The sequence below is a fragment of the Xiphophorus maculatus genome, chromosome 1 (genome assembly GCF_002775205.1).
Source record: "Xiphophorus maculatus strain JP 163 A chromosome 1, X_maculatus-5.0-male, whole genome shotgun sequence".
Lineage (NCBI taxonomy): Eukaryota > Metazoa > Chordata > Actinopteri > Cyprinodontiformes > Poeciliidae > Xiphophorus > Xiphophorus maculatus.
The window spans coordinates 22,894,400-22,912,257 of record NC_036443.1 but is presented as its reverse complement, the minus strand read 5'-3'; the positions used below and the strand labels follow the sequence as shown (position 1 = coordinate 22,912,257).

The following is a 17,858-nucleotide window of genomic DNA, read 5'->3' as shown; positions in this document are numbered from 1 at the left end:
AAGATGCTCAGGTTGACTGCTTGGCAGCAGGGCATCTGGTTCCAGCAGCTGCCAGCACTATGCATAATTAAGCCAATTTCCCCTACGGTGGCTGACATGAGCCAGTCTCTGCTGGGCTCGCTGCCCCGAGGCGGACCGGTTCCTGGCAGTGTGGTCACACTGCTAATAGACTGACAGATAAAGCTGTTTATGACGTGGGGTCCGCTCTCACCTGGGTTCTTCTGTGCTTTAAGGGACTGCTGAATAGATTTGGCCTTTCCTTCATTCCTATGAGTCCATAAATCAACATTTAGTTGTTTGTTTTAGCTTTTGGCTGATGTGGATTCTTTTTTTTTTTTTTTTGCATTATTAATTAGCTGACTGAATTTTCTCTTTATTTTCTGTTTACTTTTTCATCTAAGCAAACTCAATAAATATGCATGACTGACTGGTTATGTATGACCTACATTTTATGTATTGCAGCACAAATGAACGTACTGCATTTTTAAGTTTAGTGTTACTTTAATATTGAACTCAGCTCACAAACACCAGTATCATTTCTGAATGTTGCTAATTTGTAGCCTTTGTAGCTAACATGTAAACTGAAATAGGCAGGACATCCAGGTGTATCTCAATAAATTGAAATGTCACAGTAATTAAATTCAGGTATAGATTCATTATGCACACATTCACACATTTCAAGTGTTTAATTTGGTTAAGGTTGATGATTGTGGCCTACAGTAAATGACAATAAAATTCGTTTCATATAGCATTTTTATAGTACACTGGACAAAAGATTAAAAAATGAGATTTTTAATGCAGAAATGTTATGGTCTGACCTGATTATGACGTACACAGTCATAGACAAGTTTGCTGACTTGCCAGTTGTCTACTAGATTCTCATTGACGGCCTCCGTAAGGAAGTTAAGCCATAAAAACCGTTTTTTAAGAATCTGACTCTTCAGATTTCTATTTCCAGGCATATGAGTGGAAAGTTGTCTGGAGGGACAAAAGCACCATGGATGACAAAGGTTGTTCAGTTGATCTAATGCAATATCCTATTTTTTTCTAATTAAATTAAATTTTATTAAGCCACAATTATCTAAAATTAACTGATAGCACTCTGTGTAGCAAAGCTATGATATGTATTTTAGTTTTTGAAGAGAATTGTTAAAATAAATATATTTTTCATTCATATTTTTATTTTACTATGTACACCTGTATTGACTGTATCATGCTGATTTACTTGAACACTTGCAGAGTGCAGGGAATGTAACTTGAACTCGGACTCAAGCAGTTGAAATATTAAATTGACATTAATTAATTATATTCCAATTAATTGAGGTGCACTTATGTTTTTTTTTTCATTCCTCCAGCTACAGTGATCAGGATTTGTGAAACGCCGATTTTAACCCCCATGAATGTCTTGCAAACTCCAGCTTCATCCCACTGATATCCCCACAGGCAAATTAAGGATTATCTCAGCTTTTCAAACAGGAATTCCTCAGCCAGTTCCCATGAATGTGCCCCCCGCCTCCCTCTCAAACCAAATCAACTCTGTTTTGCCCATTACCTCCACTGTGGGCCTAAGCTCCATCTCTCGGTGAGGTTGGTTTTGAGCCATAGTAAGAGGATGAAGTGGATTGTGGAGCACCAGTCTGACTCATGCCCTTGAGTGCCATGCTGCCAAAATGCTCGAAGGACGAAACACTTATGCAGCTTTAAAAGCCGCTGCTGCTGGCAGCTGTCTTAATAGCAAGCAGGAAGACTTTGACTGTAAGGAAATGTAATGAAATGTTCACTTGCTCTGCATGGCAGCAGTTCAGATGGGATTAATGAACAGCCTTGGTCCTGATTAGAAATGTGATATGTTGCCGGCATCATAACGTGCCTCGTGATGTGCTGTGCTCCTTTTTGGTCATGAGGCAGATGTGACTCAATGTTTCTAACATTGAGTAAACTTTCTTTTTAAAATTCTCTTCTTTTTAGCTTTGATGATGATGACCAATTAGCAAATGCATCATAAATATTTGACCTAGATGATCTTTGCCCATTGCTGAGTGTTTGTTTTGCAATCTGTTCGATGTTACACCTCCTACAGTAGGAGAGGAAGCTTATTTTAGCCTAGAAAGCTGATCAAAAGTCTAAACTTGAATCTACCAAATGTTAAACAAAATAATGGATGAAAAGATTTGGGGTTATAATGGTTATCGGGGTGTACCTTTTAAGCTTTTTACCATATTAAAAACTGAAAGCAAATCAGGTTTTGTTTTGTGCTGTCCATCAAATGTTTTATAAAAACAGTGAAACAGAAACTCCCTGAATTTACAACAAACATTTTGCAGAGAATTGTTCAATGGCTTCTTACGTCTCTGTCCTTACTCTGACTTTAGTTTTACCACCTCACTGCATCATGTTGTACATAGGCTTGTTGAGAACATACAAGTAAATAAATTTAATGATAGTTTCTGACCAGTCTGTCATCAGTTCCCATGAAGGTAGAAACCAGCCCACTCGGTTTTGAAAAATTTCTGTCCTCACTGCCTCCACTTTGAAACGACACAAGTAGTTTCCCATAAATCTAGCGACTCAGTAAGTTGACTCTCATCTGCATGTTTCTGATCCAGAGTTATGTGGTTTATCTGTTTAACTTGGATTTCTTAAACTAACTGAACTGTAGCTGAAGAACAGTTCAAATAATAATGCAAGGATTTTTGCTCAAAGCTCTTGTACAAGTGTCATAAATACAGCTGAAACACTACTTTCTTTAATCTTTCAGGCCATAAGCACATAAACCATGCTCTGAACTAAAAAAAAAAAAGTAATCTTACATCATATTATGTAAGATATGCATGTTATATGCAGGTTTTGTAAATTCAGAAATTGGTTTAGTAAAACTTTGGACAAAGAGTAAACCTGAAGACATTATTTGTGTGGTTCAAAGTGAAATGCTAAAAAAATACTAGTAATCATAATGGCACACCTCACTCAGTGTTTATGTAGCAAATAACTTTCTGTTGACCTCATTTTTGCTCCCACCCTATGTCTGACGTATGGCATATTTTCTCTTTATGGATGCTTCTTAGTTCCTGTTCATGGTAATTTTTATTTGTGGGGGATTTTACTCCTAGTAGTTACATAACTCTTCTATGTAGGACAGCTACCCGAGGTTTGTTTGTCTCCTGTTTTCCCTTCTGATGAGATCCATACCCACATTTAAGGCAGGACTGTTCTCCCTGCAACAACTTTGACAGGCAGAAATCCAGATGTTATGAAGACTGTATGCATCAGCGCCTTGAGTACTCCCATAGAAACCTCTGTTGCACATTTAACAGAGGTTTCTCGGTCTCCAACATTTCCTATCATCACATTTTCCCAGTTGAGTGTTTCCTCTGAGCAGTGCTTTTGATGTCCCGTGACTTTCTGAGACGTTACCCAGAAGGCCTGCTCTAACAAATAAACAGCTTATGTTTTGGATGGCGGAGCTGAGCTTTCCCCGTGTGTCTGCGCTCTTCTCAGACCCATTGTTCTGCAGGCTACAGAGCCCTACACAAGACACTTATTTAATGAGACGGCTCTGACTGTGTAATTGCAGGCTGCTTCGCTGAGCTATTGTGGGAGATGTATTTTAAGGGGGCAAAACGGCCATTACTGCGACAGAAAAGAGCTGTGTGTGTGTCTCTTTGGGGAGTAAAGTCACACAGTGATGTGAGGACACCAAGAAAACTTTTGTCACTTCATTTACTCACTGATTATTTTAGGGATTAAGTCACATTTTGTCTGCAAAATTATCAAGCTGATTTTGAAGGGGTTTTTCTGCCCTGAAAGGACTTGGGGAATGCTTAATATTCAATGGCTTGGAAGGATTTAGATCTAATTCAGTTTGTGTTTGACTGTCCAAATACCACATCACTCTTTCTGTTTTCCTTTCAGATAGTTTCTGTTACATATATGATTGAAACAGTATAAATAAAAAAAAACATTACATATGTTTGATTCTCTGTGAAGTCCATCTCTGTTTGCTCCATTTTCTTTTCTGACTCCGCTCTCAGATATTTGGTTCACTCGTGCTGGGATTTCTAAGTCACATGATTTATTTAGGATTTGTTGAAGTCTTTCAGGGAGCTCCACATCCCGTCTTGGCACTATGTCTCGCCAGACATCCTTTGGCTTCTTAAATTACACTCTCTGTCCTCCTCTGCTGCTTCCCTCCCCTCTTCCTTGCATCATAGTTCTTTCTTTCCTCACCGCAGTGCTCTTTGCAAATGAAAGAAAAAAAAAAAAGAAGCCCAAACCAATCAAAATTGACAGCCGAGTTCAGTGCAAATGAATGAGAGTGCAGGGCTAATGGTAGGCAACCTCACACTTCACCCCATGAATAGCTTTAAGGTCTTTCCCTGCTTTTTTCCCCACTGCCTTTGCATATCCCAGCTTGTTTTTCTCCAGGTCCTAGGTCATCTCAGCACTTGCTCAGGAGGTGTTTATTTTTTTTATTATCTCTTCCTGATTTTCCTGTTTTCTGGTGCTGGCAGTTCTGTTCTGTTTCATTCTTTCTCATTTAAAAAAAATGTACTTGAAGGTGGGTTCCCACCGTCATCCTTATGAAGTCTTAAATGAATGTATCTAAAATCAAAGCCTTAAAATGTCTTAAATACATGAATCAGAGGTTTTAAATTTTGTGGTGGCAAGACTATTTAATCTTGTATATCCTATTTAGGCTTTCTTTTTCTCGTGGGATTTTTTTGTCAGGCAAATGTTTGATTTGTGTTTGAGTCCCGTTTTCATTTTGACTCAGACGGTTAAGGCTACTGGTGACTGTACACCCTTCTTATATAGCAGAGTGTATTAGCAGCTGCATTAGCACGAACCATTGTTTCAGATTCCTCCTGGGGAAACGGATGGAGGAGAAAAGCTATCTAGCTAATCTGCTTTTTTGGTATTTAACATGGTTTAAGCACAAATTTATGACCAGTTGTTTTTACAATGTCTGTCTTCACCTTTGGATCACTTTTGTTGCAAACCCATATAATGCTACATTCATTCTGTGTAGAAAAAAAAAGTTTTCGCACCACAGGAGTCAAGACTGTTTCTTTTGTTAATTTCAGGTCTTGAATTTCATTCATAGTGATCTTTAAAAGTCTTAATCTTTAGTTGTTGAAACCCTGCAGCTGTATGCAAGCAAAGATGGGTGGTGGTGATGCAATTTAGTTGCGGGGCAATAGTGAGAATGAGATGGTGGTCATCCTGTCAAACGAGTGGGAGCTGTTTGTTGCCGTTGCATTTCTGCATATATTTTCACCTGATGTGTCAAACACAGAAGTCTAACAATCATCTCTGTTTTTCACAGCATCTGGAGAGGCCCCAATGTGAACTGTGTGGACAGCACCGGATACACGCCTTTGCACCATGCTGCCCTCAATGGACACAGGTACATCAGAGATGAATAAGAGGATTTGCACAGCAAATTTCTATTTTGTTCCAAATGTATTAAAATCACAAAATATTTCATGCACAAATATGTTCAATTTCTGTATTTAGGTTTAATATATATTAGTGTGACCTACATTCCTATATTTAAGAATATTTGATCCTTTATTTGACAAGTACTGAATAAGATATTCAGTACTTGTCAAGTACTGAATAAAATATTCAGTACTTGTCAAATAAAGAACACGTATTGAATATTTTATTCAGTAGAAATACCTCATTAAGAAGCTGCTACTCCCATATATGTTGCAGATTCCTCTTATGTAAGCATGTACATCCTCCTATAGCTTTTATATTCTCCATCGGCATTCAAACTTGTAAATTTGGAAAAGCACAAACTAAACTGAGACCCTCTGAGAAACTGACTTACTAAGTGCAGTTTTGTGTGATGGCTTGTTTTAATCTCTTATTTTGCTGTGTTGATCTTTTCTTTCTATATGTAACAATGAGCATAATCTTAATGGAAGCACACATTTATATTGCATGTTTAATAAAAGTTTTTGGATTCTGATTCGTTCAATTGCCACTGACACCTGGCCAACTGGTTGGACACTAGAAAATCAGATTTTATTTATTTTTTTGGATCAAGGAAGGGGGCACACCAGGTTGGCGCTTCCAACAGCAGCCTTTGGTGTAGATCAGGGGTCTCAAACACCAGTCCTCGAAGGCCGCTGTCCTGCAACTTTCAGATGTGCCTCTGCTGCACCACACCTGAATAGAATAATTAGGTCATTAGCAAGGCTCTGGAGAACTTATCTACACAAGGAGGAGGTAATTAAGCTATTTCATTCCAGTGTTTTGTACCTGTGGCACATCTAAAAACTGCAGGACAGCGGCCCTCGAGGACTGGAGTTTGAGACCCCTGGTGTAGATGGTGTTACCATGGTAAAGAGACTTAGAAAATTTTCTGCATTTTCCTCTGCCACCAATGTGGCGGCAGAGGAAAATGAAGTGAAGAATATACTACTTGAAGCCAACTGCATTTTCTTTGTAGGCACTCTGCCTTTTCATTAAGATTAATACTTGAAGAAGTTGCTTTGTTTTATACTTTTCAGTTTTCAAATTCTCTGTTGTGAAACACATTGGATTGGAAAGTGTTGGCAACCTTTTGAAAATCCTTAGATGCTGATAATGGCTAAGAATGTCTAAAAATGCCAGAAAATGTAGTTGTTTTTGTCTTAACTTCTGAGAATGATTATGTTAGAAAAAAAACCAACAGATAATCACACATATTCCAAAATTTTCATAGCACATCCATTTTCATAGTTTTATTTAAACAGTTTATATTGTAACAGTGTTGATGTACAAAGAAAACAAAACTAAACACCTCCAGGGTATAGGGGAACACCGTGCTTTTGCTTAAGTGTTTGTACACTGAGGTCTGGATTTGCAGACAGTAGTCCCACAAGGGGGATTAAGGTATTGATTGTCTGTGCTCATTCATTAGTGCCTTCCATAAAAGTTCTGACCTGTCCTGTGTCTTTTCTTCGTAGTGCTGTGGTGGAGGCGCTGCTACGGAATGAGGCCTTGACCAACATCGCCGACAACAAGGGCTGCTACCCGCTCCATCTGGCTGCGTGGAAGGGAGACGAGCGCATCGTAAAACTTCTCATCCACCAAGGACGTTCAAACCCCCAAATCAACGAGCAGGTCTGCCATTCCTGTGTGCTTGTTCTTTTAGTTACGGCCACATTTGCGGTTCTGTTTTTTGACTACAGATATTTTCGACTTGTCTAGTTGGAAATAGAAATGAAATTCTTTCGGTGATCAACAAAGTTTCTCTTTACTTTGAATTTTCATCCTTTCAGGATATTCTGAGGACATTTTGAAATGAGTCAGTTTCTGAGCAGTTTGTTTTTGAAAAGATGAAACTGCGATGGTACCAGAATGGGAGATGTAAAGTTTCATTAAGCAGTCACAGAAAGCTGTGAAAAAGAGCCTCATTCAGACTTGAACAGTTGAGCATGGCATGGCCTGATCCCAAACGAGATTAATGTTAAAAAAGAATGTGACCACAGTGCATTAACCTCAGTGCATTATGATACTGACTTCTCCTTTGATAATGTGATACTTGAAGTGCTTCAATGCTGTGCCAAGAGTGAGAAGTGCTCATTTCCTCTAACCGTTTTAACCGTTTTAACTGTTTTAACACTTGCCTTTGATATTTTGTGGTTGCTTTATGCACAGAGATCATCCTTTTGGGCTGTCCTGTTTTGAAACGTAAGAAAAAAATGGCACATCATGAACATTTTGAAAAAAGGAAATTTGTCATTTTAATCAAATTTGATTTGCTGTCACTACGGCCTGATGAGAAACTCTCATGGACTCATTTTGTGCCATTTCTTCCTGCCTGTTCATGACATCCAATTATTCATTAACTTAACCCAATTTTTTTTCTCCTTTTTGTTTAGTTTGACTCATCTATGTGATGATTCCTCATTCATTCATTGCTTGTTTGAACCGAAACCATCGACCTATCTTCTCTTCCTCCCTTGCAGAGCTCTGTAGACCATAAAGAATTCAAACGCTGTGGGCCCTTTGACCCCTATATTAATGCCAAGGTGTGTACACAGTGCTGTCGAAAACAACATTTCCTCCTGAAGTGTTTCCTTGCTTTACTGCTGTGCTGACTTGCTGTGCTTGTTGCTGCTGCTGTATGGGGTCAGGGGTCCTCTGCTCCTCAGCTATCAGGTGCTTTTATGCTCAGTCAGTACATGTTGATTTCTGCTATCTCTGGCTTCTCTCCCCATGTCTTAAATCAATTTCCCTTTTTTGGAATGTTATGTTGAAAGTTGGCATGTTTTATTTTACAGTTACATTTATTGCGAAATTGTTTCGCAATCGCATTCAAACTATTGCGTCATATTTAAAAAAGAAAACTGAATTTCTTTAGAGCTGTAGGTCACGCTAATAGACCAAAGTGAACAAGTACGTATTTCTTTATTACTGGTCAGTTGGCTGCTGGTTCAATGTGTATTTTATAGAGATTTTGTCTGATAGACTCATACTTGTTAAGTGTAAGAAAATCTTTTAAATGGTTTTCAATATTTGCGGTGTTACGTTAGGACGCCAGCAACAGTTGGTGTTTAGAGATCAACTTTCTTAACAGACCAGCAAGTTTAAGTGTCTTTGTTTTCAGTTTTATTTTCATTTTGGATTTTTGGGAGTTGATCAGTGCTGATACATATATCCTTCAAAAATGTAAGAAACCCCACCTCCATATGTACTTTTTTTCCATATACAAACAGGTGGAAGACCAAAGTTCAGTCATAAATAAATAAAATATACACAACACACCATCTTCACTGCAGTGCATGTTGGTTGCAGTATCATGCTGTGGGCATTCTTGGCCAGAGGAGATAGCCAAATGAATGGCAATCCAGTAAGAAAGCCTGTCAGATCTACAGTACAGAAGGTGGTTCTACAATGTTTTCAGTCAGGCGGACTGAAGAAGGCATCATTTGCTTTTCAGGTTATTTGTAAAAGACAAAGAAAGAAACTATATATTTTTTTCTTGTACTTAAAAACAACATGCAATATGTTTCTGTTGGTTTATCACATAAAATGAGTCTTTGGCATGAAAACTCTTCCAGGACACTATCTGTGATATTTTTCAGATGGATAGCAATATATTTTATTGTCTCCTGATTTACTGTAAGTGCTTACAACAAAATAGCAGAGAAGGGTATTGCTTTTGTACAGCCATTTCTGATCATTGCTGATTTTCCTTCTCTGCTTGGCACTAAAACTGTTGCAAACCTGATTTAAAACCTGGAGTTCCTGACTCGGCTCTTATTGTCAGTAAACAATCTGTTGTTTGGGGGGAAATAAAAAGTTAATCACACCGCTGTTTACAACAAAAACATTCATTAGGATATATTCTGTTAAATATGACACTTTGTATGAGATTCTCACAATATGCGACTACTTGGTAAAATTACCATGATTTCACAGTATCTTGGTATTCACACAACTTTAAAACTAAAATGGGTAACATGATCTAACTGCTTTTCATTCAAAAGAAAAAAGGAACCGTTGTTGCTGAAACTCTGAAAATGATAAATGGGTCATTGCAGTAAAATGTTCTCAGTAGCAATAATGTCTCTACATTTTCATTCATATACCTTAGAAAACTATAGAATAAACACGTGAAATGTGGTAGTTGTGATTTTCATGTGCTTATTGTGCAAAATATTATACCTTCTTGCATTTTGCTCCTTAAGAATGGGAGTCTAACAATTTGGTATGAACTGTCTGACGAGTTGGGCTATCTGCTCCAGGAGAACCTGCAATCAGCTGCGTTATAGAGGTGTAGTTTGTGAACGCAGCCTTTTCCCAATATGAATGATGGTTGGATCTCCTTCAGTTGACACATTATTCTTAAATTTTTCATAACCAGAAATTTTACAAACTGCTCAATTTGTCTTTTTTTTTTTAAGTCGGAGTGATACTAATCAACTAAGCAAATTGACAATATTTTGTAACATTATCAATCTGGCAGCCAATTTTTTGAATAATTTAATTGACTTATTTGACTTGAATAATCTAATTGACTTATTTTCCTCTATGAAACCAATCATTAGGATTAGTTTCTGTTTTGTCTTTTTATTTATGCATTACAATATGCAGCATTAAATGCATACAACAAAATGACATGTCAACAAAGAGTGGTCTTTTAAAATATGATATAAGCAAGACATCCCATTTCTAGTATGACAAAAATGTATTTATTTTTTTAATCCCCAAGTGCAAAATAATATGTGAATAAACTGGAAATAAACTCAAGTCTTGAGAGTACCTCTTAATAAAAAAGACCATGTTTCTATTGTACCCTCTGTTTATAATCTAATAAGAAAGGAAGGAACTTACTAATGAATTTTACCTACTGTCTATTTGTTGTATTTATGAATTTGGTCTAAATTGGATTAATTTATATATAAAATTACACAGCTAAATGTGATTCAAAGAGGAAAACGTTAAACTAACTTGGTCAGCTAGATAAAGAGTCTGGACTTCAACACCTGCAGGCACAGCTTTCATCAATCATTTCCATAAACTCGTACAGACAACATATTTAACTAAACACAGTATTTAGCATCTTCACAACAATCATCATGGTTTTGTGTTTTTTGTCAGCTCATCAGCAGCCGCTGCCTCTTATCTGCAGCTTCTCATCATGCGTAACGCCTGTCCTGCTGTGGTTCCCAACCGAACCTTTCACTGCATCCAAACCTCCACTTTATTGGTGCCTATTTTCAAATGCTTCAGTATGTTAGACCACGCTGAAAAATGTTGGTCGTTTATTAAAGTAGACTCTTTATCTAGCATGCTTGTGTTACAAGTATTGTTTTGACCAAACCAATGCATGACTGGCGCTGAACAAACCCGACATACACAGTGTGGTTCCATGCATAGATAAACACACTCGCACACACCCCCACACGTATACATACACACTCTTGGTGGTTTGAAGGAAAACAGATGTAGCTGTTATTTATAAGTTTGGGAAAATAAAAGATTAGAAATCCTTTGTTGACTGACTAAAATATTAATATTTCATGGCTTCCTGTAGTTTGTGTCATCAATTTCTTATTACTTATTAGTATATGTTTGCATTCTTTCATTTACATCTTTTTTGTGTGAAATAAGCACACAAAAAAGATGTATAAATTCCTTGCAATATTTCAAGTGATTTTGAAAAAAGTTCTTTCCAATCATGCTTAGCAATGATCAGTGGTTCTTTTGATGACAACTAAATTTACTGAAAACAGTAATAATGAAAAAATAAATAAATAAAAACTTCATTACGACTCAAAAGCTTATGCACTTGTTTGAGGCATTTTTGTTTTTACCTCTGTTTCAAAAATTGCCTGTTTGGAAGGGTGGAATATACTTTTGTGACTTTTTTTCCCCTGTTGTTATTTTTCAAAACTGGATTGTGCTGTGGCACTTTTATTTCAGTTCTTTTTCCTGACCTTAAATTCTCATAAAGCGATCTTGCTTTTCTGGTCATAAAAACTATTGTAGTAGACATAGATTTATTCAGTTTTACACTGGTGTGCTTTATGCGTGCCTAATCATCCAGAGTCCAGCTATTTGAAAAATATTTCTCTGTTAAAAGTTCTAATGTGTAACAGAGGAAATGGCTGAAATGTTAGATTAGCATGTCAGAGAGTAAAGGAGCCGTTCATTGTTTGCGTTGGAAGGAGTAGGAAGAGAATTGCCAACTTTTACATGCAGACTAGATGAAAACTGAAAAAAAGGTTAAAAGCAGCTTTATTGGCAGTTTCATGCCAGGTAGCGGAGTTGAAATTTAGATTCTTCCCATTCCATGGTGCAGCATACAGTAACATCTAAAAGAAAGCATCATTACGACAAATGAGGAATTAAAAACTCCTTCTAATATGTTCATTTTCAAAAATATTGTCATCACTGGGGGAATTTTCTGCCATTGACGCTGGGTGATTCTATTTTTGTCAACAAATCTTCTTTTCATGGCCTGAATTTCTCCAAACCTAGGAGTCTGCAACCTTTGCAATCCTAAAGAAGGACAAATATCTGTCTTATACAACCTGCTTGTTTTGTGATTAAAAAAATCAGTTTTGCATGTGTTTTAGTTCATAGAGGAAAGAAAAACACCAACCTTTTCAAGAGAAAAATTAATACATTTTATCAAATAGAAAATTTTATGCATGTTGAAAATTAAGGGGGGAAAGCACAAAGTTTGTAACATGGTTTCAAAGCGAGATGACTGGTCAAATGATTCTTTGTACATTTAACTTTGACAGGCTTTCTGTCACACAAAAAACCTTTGCATTAGAGATGCACTGAATTGTCCAGAGATCAGTTCTTAATGACAATTGGTAGGTCAAATACTGAAAAATCAGAATTATTTTGTTCTCCCTGCAGACATTAGATGTATAAAATTGTAGAAATTCCACCATTTTCTCTCAACCAGCTAACTACCTTCGATTTACAAAAAGAAATCTGACATTTTTGGGGGGCCATAAAGATGTAATTGAGGATAATATTGCAATTCCTTATTTTTCAGTTAAGTTTAACTTTAGTGTTAAATTCAACTGAATGGCCTAAACGCCAACATTGGAGACCCATCTTCTAACCTTTTATTAAGATGGACTCTCTCACAGACTGAAATTTCTTATTATTCCTCAATGCTTCTCACTTCAGCTGTGGTTCATTTTTAGACACTTTTCTATTTAGCATGTTAAGTATGTCAGTCATTGGCCTTGCCATTTTTGAACATGTAGGCATGTGAATGAGTTGTTTTGTTGGGACAGAGTTCTGGTTCTTAATATAATAATCTCAGATTACATGTTGATGCTGAGGGAAGCCCCAGGTAAACTGCTTATGTCTGACACTCGCCCTCACAGTCAGGACAGCTAACGGTGCGTGGGGGTGTGTAAAGTGTGTGTGTTTGGTCCATGTTTTTTTTTCTTGTTTTTTTTTCCTGCAGGTAGAGCTAGCTAGGGACTCGGTCAGGCATGTAGAGAAAGCTATTTTTATATGTTGTCACATCCACATCCCCCCAACTAATCTTCTTAGCTTTTGACTGGGAATGCTGGCTCAATTTAATGCTGCTGCACTGTTTGACAGGGTGGGAATACTCCTGCTTGTTTTATTTTTCTGCACGTAGTCAAACTATTGGATTCACCAGTAATTGAAACTAAAATTCTGTTTCAGTTTTTAATGTCATTAGGATGGTTAGGGTATTAGAGGTTGAATTATAAATAAATTCTCTGGCCTGTTGTGGTTGATGGCATCATGTGACCAAGGGGATGGAGCATCACGCTGCAGGATCAGAGCAACATCTCATGTGGAGGAAGAGGATGGGAGATTTCCAGGGTAGCAGTCTCTTTACATCAGCATCAAGGAGAAATTGCCATGCAGTGCCTGTCTGTAAGTGTATGAGGTGTCGGCGTGTGCGTGTGTGTGTTTGTATGTATAAGGGGTATGTGCCTCCTTTCTCCTCCCACCACTCAGTGTGTTGAGCTGCATCTGCTGAGGAGAAGGAGAGATAGAATGTTGTCATAGTAACCGTGGTATGGTATATTGGTTCTACAGTAGTGGTGAGTGACCTGGTGGCATTATGGTGTGTTTCTACTGAAAATGAAGAGAGGTACGTGAAGGGTCACTGGTCCTCGAGAAATCTGCTTGCAGTGGGTCAATTTAGCTGTTGCTCTGGTCCTGGAACCTGTTAGTCTGATGTTTATTCATTAATCTGAGCTGCTGTTTCCTGTTTATTCATTTTGTGGGTTGGGCGCTTTGTTAAAGGTTGAAAATGTCTCGGCAGGAAAACACTAACCTGAATCTAATATGAGCAAATACTTGTGTATTTGTAGAAACTTTAGAGATAAAATGTATTCCTTAGCTATTTTTAAGCCTCAACTTAAAGAAACCATATCTTGGTTATTTTTAATTTTATATTTTCTTTGTTTTTGTTCCTAAACTACTTGCATCTGGAAAAAATAAAATTTATTTACAGTTCAGAACGTTGGAAAATTTTGGAACATTTTTTGATATAACTATGTATTTTTTTTTTTCAATCTGACTATATTTTCAAAGAAAAACTGCAGGGTTGTATAGATTTCAAGATTTAAACTTCAACTGTGCAATGTTGACATCCCAACTTACTTATTCCTCACAAAAGCACAATTTTCTATTTTATTGCATTAGCCTAGCATTAGCATTAGATAAAGAAAGATCAGCTGTTAAAAAAAAACACCTTTTCACTCCGAGATCCTCTCCATTTACCACAAACATCAAAACATATGCTCAAAAGTAGAAGACTGAAAGACATATTTAAGATATATGGACACTTAAAAATTGTAACTGACCCATTATGCCATATGGTAATAACACATATGGTAGTACATTTAAATTTTTGAGGAGGGCTTGATAGTTAAAAAAGGGATACCACTCAAACAGTGAGGAAATATATAAGATTAAATAAAACCACCACAAAAATCTTGATACATGAAAACATTACATTGTTTTGTTATAAATGATGATTAATGATAATTAAGGCAACATAAAACAGTAATTCTGTAAAAAAACAACAACCAGAAATTAAAAATAAAATGCATTTTATTATTTTTTTTCATTTTATCTTCTTTGTCTTTTAAAAAAATTATAATTTTCTATATTTCCTATCATACTTAAATCTACTGTTTGCGTTGGCTGAACTCCTATCTGCTATGTAGGTCATGCATTTAACACAGTTTATGTTGGTGATTTCCATCCTGCTAGTGGTTCACGTGACCAGAATTCTAGCCTTCGGAGTGAAAGTAAGGGGTGAAATATCTCTGACCATGTCAGAAATGCTCTCACGATGTTTTTTTTTTAACTGACAGAGGGAATAGTTGCTGAAGTCAGTTGTTAATTCTTGTTCACCCCATTATCAAGAACAGCAGAGTTTCCCTTCTTTCCTCCGGCTGAAGTGTGTTTGCAGCCTGACGGCGCTTTCTTTTATGCTGTCACTTCAGTGTCCATCTCTGCCCTCATGAACACATCATGCTTCTCCTTTGACGTCTGCTGCCTGCCCCATCTCCAGAGTTAGCCCTCATTTATGTTGCAGCGAAGAGGGGTCGAAGAGGGAAACCTCTTATTTTGCTACAATCATCATTTTCCCACCGCAGATTTTAGGGGCTCTCTTCAATGTCAGTTTGTTTAATTTGCAACCCAAGGAAAAAAGATTCAGCCACGAATTCAATCTACTGTAACAACCTAAAAGCTTCTGAATTATGTGGCATCTCTTAATTAAATCAACTGTGAATGACTATGAAAGAATCAATTAGCTTTATGGTAAAAATTGGAAGAAAAATGTCATCTACTAACAGAATTACAATCTATGGCAAGGAGCCATAGATAATCATACATCTCATTACAGGCATGTTTACTCTGGAATGCATGACTGCGTTTAAATAAAGATCCATTAGAAGAGTCCAGAAATTTCCAATGTAATTATCCAAAGTGCAAGGTGATTTGATGACACTTGTTTTTCTTAAGAGAGTGGTCCATAACCAGTGTTGAAATAGAAAAAATATTCCTCGCCATTATATCAAACACTTCAGGTTATAAACATGATAAATTTTTTATTCTGTGCTTTTATTAAAGGCTAAAGAGGAGTGGTCATTGAGAGTTTGCCATAAATGTTTTAAGACATGAGTGCATAATTAAAAGATGGAAATAAATTTAAAAAAAAGACACCCTTTCTAAAGGTTTGAGGAAACCATCATGTTTACCAGATTTGTAAGATGTAAGCGAAGCTAGCAGGGTTAGAGAAAGCAGGAAAAGGACATGCGTTGAGTTTTATCAGCCCTTTGGCATACTAGCTGTAACAGCTGCTCACCCCACCCTCCACTCAGCACTACTACTACAACCACCAGGGGCCAGGCTGATGTAACCGCTGCCAGCCTGCGCGTCACGTGACTGGGGTCGCCAGTCAAACCATGTTGCCATCTTGCAGCCTGGGGATGTGTGTATCAGCCTCCTCCCTCTCTGCCTCTCCGCCTGCCTCCCCTCCCTCTGTACAACACTCTGCAGAGTTAACACAATGGAGTTTAATCTCCAAATGCTCCATAGTAGGTGAGGGGTGGGTTCATCAATCATTATCAGTGGAGATGGTAATCTCCACTTGTCCGATATGCACTGAGGTCTAAATCAGATTTTCTACTTGCTGCTGCATGACAGCAGAGAGATAATTTTCATAAGGATCTGCTACTGTCCAGGAAGCTTTAGCGACGCCATATAACTCCAATCTCTTTCCCAGCAAGGCTGTTAGTCAGAGGTGCCACTTTGTTTAATGGCCTTCGGAGCTCAGTCTTGTTAGAGCATGATAGTTTGATGTCTCACATGGTTTATGACAGCATGGAGTAAATGAGGCTCATCCTGGTCTTATTGAGCAATCTTGGAACTATACCCTATGGTATTATGCTGAAAGCCTCTGAATCCAACAATGTATGTGTTGTACAAAAATATTCAATGTTATGGGTTCATGCTGCAGAATTCAAATCAGCGTAGTTGCAGCTTACTGAATTTTAAATGGAATACTTTTTTTTTTTGTTTTGATTTTTCATATTTATACCTTTGTGTGAATCCACATGCTTCTATTTATCTGTCACCCTGCTGCTGGTGCAGCTGATTTTCCCCACTAAGGGACACAGGAGGTTTCTCTCCTATACTATTGTTTGTTGTGCTTTTGATAGTAGTGTTTTGTGTTCTGTTTATGTTACTTATATATATTAATATGACCCCTCTGCAGTGATTAATACATTATTTTTTTTCATTTCAACAATCTTGAGATTTTTTTTGCTGCTTCATCTGCAACAAACATCACTAAATATAACAACGGCATACACAGAGTACATGTATGGATTCTAAATAATTAATCTAAATTTCTTTCCATGCACTTTACAATCTGACATTTGAATGATGATACATTTCCCATATATTGTGCAGCCTTAGCCTTAACCCTCATTAGTCAAAAAGTTGTAAAAGAAATGTAAGTGATCTGTTGGAGGGAGCTTCTATTGTCAAATATCAGATTGCGACAGCCTTCATTTTCCTTCACATACTTGAGGATTTTTTCGGCTTTCTAAATAAGGAACTAAGTGTAGTATCTTAGGCTTCATTTATTCATGTAATTTTCTATTCATTCTGAAATTGTGATCATATTTTAACAGTAATAGGGGTTTATAAATGTAAATATTACGAACTGAAGATTTTACAAATGCAAATTCAACAGTACTTCTATATAAATAACTGCAAATGAATATGTTTCACGGGAGATTCTCAATATGGATGTGTTTCACTTAAGTTAATGACTCAGTAAATTGAGTCATTACCGAAACTTGTTTTGCAGCCTAATATTTTGCATCCTGTAAGTCACAGGATCGCATTTACTGTCAGTGATGCAATGTTCATACCTGAGCGTCGCAGGTATTTGGGACTAACTCAGCTCTGAATGGGGGGAAAAAGGCAGTTGTGTGAATAACATGTTGCGCATCTCTTACATCAAAGAAGGCTTGGCTCAGTGTTCCATGTTTCCCATCAGTGAGTCACACGACCAGTCAGCCATGTTTAATGTGATCAGCTGCTGGCCGACACATCGCCGCTCTGCCTTGACTATCACATTGGCAGGGAGACATGATCCAAAGCTCTGAGATCAGGGCGCAAGTTCAGTTCATGTCGTTTTTGGAGTTTCGTGTCGCTGTATGACTTAGTAAGGAAATGTAATTCAGCTCTTGGGATGTTCTGTAGAAATCACTAGAGGCTAAACGTGTCCACATTGGATTAAACTCCAATTCCCTCAACATTTTGTATTTATCTTCATTGAAGCCATAAAAAGCCTGAAAAAAAAACCTTTAAAAAAA

General features: G+C 37.3%; 1 protein-coding gene across 6 annotated transcripts in view; it reads left to right on the top strand.

Annotated features, from left to right (window-relative positions):
- The window catches only part of anks1a (ankyrin repeat and sterile alpha motif domain containing 1A), a 67,199-nt gene that overhangs the window by 10,447 nt on the left and 38,894 nt on the right, over positions 1-17,858 (top strand). For 5 of the 6 annotated variants that reach the window (XM_023350268.1, XM_023350214.1, XM_023350082.1 and 2 more), the window contains exons 2-4: positions 5,327-5,407; positions 6,960-7,116; positions 7,965-8,027. In XM_023350268.1, coding sequence (XP_023206036.1) covers positions 5,327-5,407; positions 6,960-7,116; positions 7,965-8,027 — 301 coding nt within the window. The remainder of the gene's footprint in view (positions 1-5,326; positions 5,408-6,959; positions 7,117-7,964; positions 8,028-17,858) is intronic. The other variant, XM_023350339.1, reaches the window with a different exon arrangement.